The sequence below is a fragment of the Saimiri boliviensis genome, chromosome 7 (genome assembly GCF_048565385.1).
Source record: "Saimiri boliviensis isolate mSaiBol1 chromosome 7, mSaiBol1.pri, whole genome shotgun sequence".
Classification (NCBI taxonomy): Eukaryota; Metazoa; Chordata; class Mammalia; order Primates; family Cebidae; genus Saimiri; species Saimiri boliviensis.
In genome coordinates, this window is record NC_133455.1 from 67,071,864 (window position 1) to 67,077,863 (window position 6,000).

At 50.6% G+C, this 6,000-nt stretch overlaps 1 protein-coding gene across 2 annotated transcripts in view; it reads left to right on the forward strand.

Annotated features, from left to right (window-relative positions):
- ACVR1B (activin A receptor type 1B) overlaps positions 1 to 5,582 on the forward strand; it is a 43,094-nt gene extending 37,512 nt beyond the window's left edge. For both annotated transcript variants that reach the window (XM_039471833.2, XM_074402659.1), the window contains exons 8-9: positions 676 to 806; positions 2,468 to 5,582. In XM_039471833.2, coding sequence (XP_039327767.1) covers positions 676 to 806; positions 2,468 to 2,593 — 257 coding nt within the window. In that variant the 3' untranslated portion in view covers positions 2,594 to 5,582. The remainder of the gene's footprint in view (positions 1 to 675; positions 807 to 2,467) is intronic.
- The last annotated feature ends 418 nt before the right edge of the window (positions 5,583 to 6,000 follow it).

A 6,000-nucleotide genomic window follows, 5' to 3' on the forward strand; every position in this document is an offset into this window, starting at 1 on the left:
TGAGGTGACTGAGGTTTCCTTTTTTAGACTTTAAAGTATTTGTTTGCATTGAAGTTCTTTGTCTTGTTACTTAAATGTTCCCATCTTTGTCCAGTTGGGAGCTCATCAGGTTGGTGCCTTTTGATGTGACCCCAGTAGTCTCTGACAGATTTCTTGCTTTGGCTATAAAAAAGATGTTCCTGGCTACTCTTGTGTATTTCTTTTTTGTTTGTTTGTTTGTTTTGTTTTGTTTGAGACACAGTCTTGCTCTGTTGTCCAGGCTGGAGTGCAGTGGCACGATCTCAGCTCACTGCAACCTCTGCCTCCAGGATTCAAGCGACTCTCCTGCCTCATCCTCCTTAGTAGCTGGGACTGCAGGTGTGCGCCACCATGACTGATTACTTTCTGTATTTTTAGTAGAGATGAGGTTTTACCATGTTGGCCAGGCTGGTCTCAAACTCCTGACCTCGGGTGATCAGCCTGCCTTGGCCTCCCAAAATGCTGGGATTACAGGCGTGAGCCACTGTGCCCAGCCCCTCTTGTGTATGTCTTGTTCCGTACTTAGAATTAACTAACTTTTCCAAGGAACCTTAGGTTGAAGTGGTATTACAGAGTACAACGTGGGTGTTGTCACTGTCTTCTGAGTAATCTTTTCCTGCTGTTGATAACTCAGGTAGATATTTTCTTTTCTCCCAGGAGTCCATGAAGAATATCAGCTGCCATATTACGACTTAGTGCCCTCTGACCCTTCCATTGAGGAAATGCGAAAGGTCGTATGTGATCAGAAGCTGCGTCCCAACATCCCCAATTGGTGGCAGAGTTATGAGGTAGGAAGCCTGCCTCTTGCGGCTTTCCCATCAGCCTGATTTTTCCACCTTAGAAAAGGGTTTCTTGACAATGCAGTCAGCCCCCTAAGGTGCCCCCTGAGAGTGTTAGTTATTATTTACTCTTAGGTGCTATTATACATATACCAAGCCCTTTAGAGCTGCAGTCTCTTGTCCTGGACACTGTAGGGTGCCATTTGGAGTTGACAGCCTAGGAGAAGAAAAGCCTTTGGGCCAGATGTGATGACATAGGCCTGTAATCCTAGCACTTTGAGAGGCTGCGGCAGGAAGATGGCTCGAGTTCAGGAGTTCAAGACAAACCTGAGCAATGTAGGGAGACCCCATCTCTACAAGAAATAAAAAATTAGCCAGGCTTGGTGGTGCACCACCTATAGTCCGAAGTACTCGAGAGGCTGAGGTGGGAGGATTGCTTGAGCTCAGGAGGTCAAGGCTGCTGTAAGCCATGATTGGGCCACTGCACTCCAGCCTGGGCAACAGAGCAAGACTCTGTCTCATGAAAGAAAAAGGAAAAGGCTTTGTCCCCAAGACACAGATGAGGGAGGTGGTCAACAAGCAACTAAAACAACCCAGAGCTGTTAAAGACCAAACTAGGAAAGCGCCTCTGGAGCCGGAGCTGAGCTCCATGGAAGAGCGATGGGGTGTCCATAAGAGAAGCCCTGAGACCAGGCAGAGAAGGAGGAGGACAGGCCTGTGAGGAAAGTGGTCTTTCCAGAAACTCAGAAGGGAGGCGGTGATGTGTATGACAGGGTTGGGATTGGGGTGGAGAGTGTGAATTTGGGAGAGATGGCAGATGAAATCCAGGTGTGGGGGAACAACATTTGGTGGAAATGACTGATATGAGGACATGTTTGTGACATACATCCTAATAAACATGGACTTTAGGTCGTAAGAGTCTTCGGGAACAGGATTTGCCTCGCTAAGTGCTCGTGGGCCTCCTTTTCACTCGTGGCTCTGCATTTCCTTTTACTTATTTTTTCTTAACCTGATTGAGGTGTGATCGAGAAATGAAATTGTGACAAAGGTGTACACGGTGCTGATTTGATACGTGTTTGTATTGTGGCATGATTACCACACTCAGTGAGCATATCTGTCCCCTCATCTCGTTGCCTGTGTGTGTAGCAAGTGCGGTTGAGACCTACTCCCTTTGCACATTTCAGGTGTACAGTGTTGTTGACTCTAGTCACCTTGCTGCCCATTAGAGCCCCAGAACTTACCTAGTTAAGTAGGGAGAGGTTGGCGCTGCCTTTAAAGAGTCTAACCACTAGAGGGCATTTCTGCGTTTGAGAACAAAATTGCATCTTAGCTGATGCTTTCCTGTTGCATAATATAGCAGCATTTCTCACTGCACTCTTTGGAACCCTCAGGGCAGGGTTTGCTTCCGAGGGCAGGTGAGACCAAAGGAGCTGGCCTTTAGCTGTAGCGTTTGCTCTCACTTGTGCAAGCCGTCCCTTAAAAAAGGAAGAACCAAGGGGCCAGGGAGCCTTGCAGAGCATTTCCCTGAGGTCAGCCAGTGGGTGGAGGAGGTGGATCTGCCAGACTCTGTCCTGAGCGGGAGGTGGCAGGGAAATGAGTGACAGCCTAGAGACCAGCAAGGCTTCTCCAGGGCATGGCTGAGCTGATGGCCCCTGGGTCTCTCTGTGCAGGCGCTGCGGGTGATGGGGAAGATGATGCGAGAGTGTTGGTATGCGAACGGCGCCGCCCGCCTGACGGCCCTGCGCATCAAGAAGACCCTCTCCCAGCTCAGTGTGCAGGAAGACGTGAAGATCTAACTGCTCCCTCTCTCCGCACGGAGCTCCTGGCAGCGAGAACTACGCACAGCTGCCGCGTCGAGCGTACGATGGAGGCCTACCTCTCGTTTCTGCCCAGCCCTCAGTGGCCAGGAGCCCTGGCCCACAAGAGGGACAGAGCCCGGGAGACTCGCTCACTCCCATGTTGGGTTTGAGACAGACACCTTTTCTATTTACCTCCTAATGGCATGGAGACTCTGAGAGCAAATTATGTGGAGAACTCAATGCCACAACTCGAACTGGTTGTAGTGGGAAGGCCCGCGAAACCCGGTGCATCTGGCATGTGGCCAGGAGCGGTGAAGGGGGCCTGGGAGGGGCCAGGAGGAGCCGAGGTGTTGCCAGTGCTAAGCCGCGCTGAGGGTTTCCTTCAGGGACCAGCCCACAGCAGCCCAAGGTGGCCCAGAGGAGCCAGAAGTGCAGCAACCCCTCTCACAGGCGGCTCTGAGCCGCGCGCTCCCCGCCTCCCTGGGATGGACACCTGAGGGGACTGCCAGTGGAGACGGAATCTGCCGCTTGTCTGTCCAGCCGTGTGTGCATGTGCCGAGGTGCGTCCCCCGTTGTGCCTGGTTTGTGCCATGCCCTTACACGTGTGTGTGAGTGTGTGTGTGTCTAGGTGTGCACTTACCTGCTTGAGCTTTTCTGTGCATGTGCAGGTCGGGGGTGTGGTCGTCATGCTGTCCGTGCGTGCTGGTGCCTCTTTTCAGTAGTGAGCAGCATCTAGTTTCCCTGGTGCCCTTCCCTGGAGGTCTCTCCCTCCCCCAGAGCCTCTCATGCCACAGTGGTACTCTGTGTCCAGCAGGCTGCTCTGCCCACCCCAGCGTCAGCACAGCTCTCCTCCTCCATCGCTGACTGTGGAACCAAAGCTGGCCCAGTTGTCCGTGACAGAAGAGGCTGTTGGGCCAAAATGTGAGGGAGGCAGGTGGGATTGGGCAGGGAAGGAATCGTGGCAGAAGTCGGGTGTCATTGTCAGTGTCAGCCGTGGGAAATGAGCCAGCCCAAGGGCATCATCCTCAGCAGCATCGAGGAAGGGCCGAGGAATGTGAAGCCAGATCTCGGGACTCAGATTGGAATGCCACATCTGTCTTTCATCTCCCAGATCCTGGAAACAGCAGTGTATATTTTTGGTGGTGGTGGTGGGTTTGGGGGGGAAAGGGAAGGGCGGGCAAGGAGTGGGGAGGGCGTCTGGGGTGGGAGGGAGGCATCTGCATGGGTCTTTTACTGGACTGTCTGATCAGGGTGGAGGGAAGGTGAGAGGTTTGCATCCACTTCAGGAGCCCTTCTAAAGGGAATGGCCTGAGCCAAACACATTATTTAACCTGAGTATAGTATTTAATGAAGCCTAGAAGCACGGCTGTGGGTGATTTGGTCAGCATATCTTAGGTGTATAATAACTTTAAAGCCATAACTTTTAACTGGAGTGGTTTGATTTCTTTTTTTTAATTTTATTGGGAGGGTTTGGATTTTAACTTTTTTTAATGTTAAATATTAAGTTTTTGTAAAAGGAAAACCATCTCTCTGATTACCTCTCAATCTATTTGTTTTTAAAGAAATCCCTAAAAAAAAAAAAAAAAAAAAAAAAAAAAAAATTCTCCAATCAAACGCACATAGCTCAATCACACTGGAAATGTTTGTCCTTGCACCTGAGCCTGTTCCCTCTCAGCAGTGAGATTTCCTCTTTGCCCCGTGGCTCAGTCTATCTGGAATATTGTCCCCGACCCCACCCAATTCCATGAGTGGTTTTTGCTCTAGGGTCCTTTTGCGCACTGTCCAGCTGGTTGCACCCTCTCCAGGCATTTCTTCGACAAATGTGTGTGAAGTGCCTGCTGGGTGCCAGGTGCTGGGAATACATCTGTGAACAAGACGTGCTTGGGTCCTACTCCTGGAGCACTGAAAAAAAGAGCTGATTCAAGTTAAGTAGGTGCCTGTTTTGAGACCAGAAGGTTTCATAATTGGTTCTACAACCCTTTTGAGCCTAGAATTACTGTTCTTATGTAAGATCACTGAAGAAAGAGGAACCCCCACAACCCCCTCCGCAAAGAGACCAGAGGCAGGTGATGAGACCTGGGGTTTAGAACCTCAGGTGAGACCCCAAATCACTGCATTCGTTCTGAGCCCCCTTCCTGTCTCCAGGGGAGGTGTACTGTGTATGCAGCCTTAGAGTATCTCTGCCTCCAACCCAGCAGTTCTCTGCCAAAGCCTGTGGAGGAGGGAAGAGTCCTGTCCCTGCCCTCAGGCTCCTCAGTGCTCTTGGCCCTTCTATTTATTTGCCTGATGATTGCTTCTTTCCTTGCATTAAAGGAGATCTTCCCCAAACCCTTGGGCCAATTTACTGGCCACTAATTTTGTTTAAATACCATTGTGTCACTGGGGAGACTTGTCTTGACCCCTGCTGACCTCCTGCCTGTCCGCCCTGCAGCAGAACCTTGGCGGGTTATAGGTGATGATGGAACTTAGACTGCTCTGCCCAGAGTCACAAGTAGCCTCTGGGATCTGCCAACACACGTCCACTCCCAAGCCACTAGCCCACTCCCCAGGTGGCCCTTCTGCCCTTACCCCACACACAGTCCAGCTCTTCCACCTCTGGGGAAGATGGAGCAGGTCTTTGGGAAGCTCCTGCACCCGCCTCTGCCACTCTTAACACTAAGTGAGAGTTGGGAGACACCGAAGCCGTGTTTTTGGCCTCCTGAGGCTAACCCTGATCCATAGTGCTACCTGCACCTCTGGATTCTGGATTCACAGACCAAGTCCAAGCCCGTTCTTACGTCGCCATAAAGGCCCCCGAACGGCATTCTCGGTACTTCTGTTTGTTTTTGTACATTTTATTAGAAAGGACTGTAAAATAGCCACTTAGACACTTTACCTCTTCAGTATGCAAATGTAAATACATTGTAATATAGGAAATCTTTTGTTTTAATATAAGAATGAGCCTGTCCAATTTCTGCTGTACATTATTAAAAGTTTTATTCACAGAGCTGCTCTGGTGCCATCTGTCCCACATAGGTAGTGCGGCCACCCAGCTTTTGTCAGGGGAGTTGGGAACGAGGTGGATGTTGTAGGGCCAGGGTCTGGTGCTCACACCAGCCGTAGCAGACCCCAGCAAGAGGAGCGCTGATCCGAATGTCCTGGGTCTGCTTGGGACTGTTGCTTCGTTTTCCTAGAGGGCCGGTCTGGCGTGTAAGAGACAGAAGACACCACGCACCCTTTTCGTGTCTTCTTGCTTTGTCTGACTTGATCTCTCATTTTTTTTCTATTTGCTAAAGAGGGTCATGCTCTTGGTTAGTCACAGTCACGTCTCAGGCATGAGCCCTCCTCTTGAGCTGAAGTACAGTTGTGAGTTCTGGGTTGCTTAGGTGACTGAGGTGGGAGTTTTCAGTGGTTACTTTGGTATT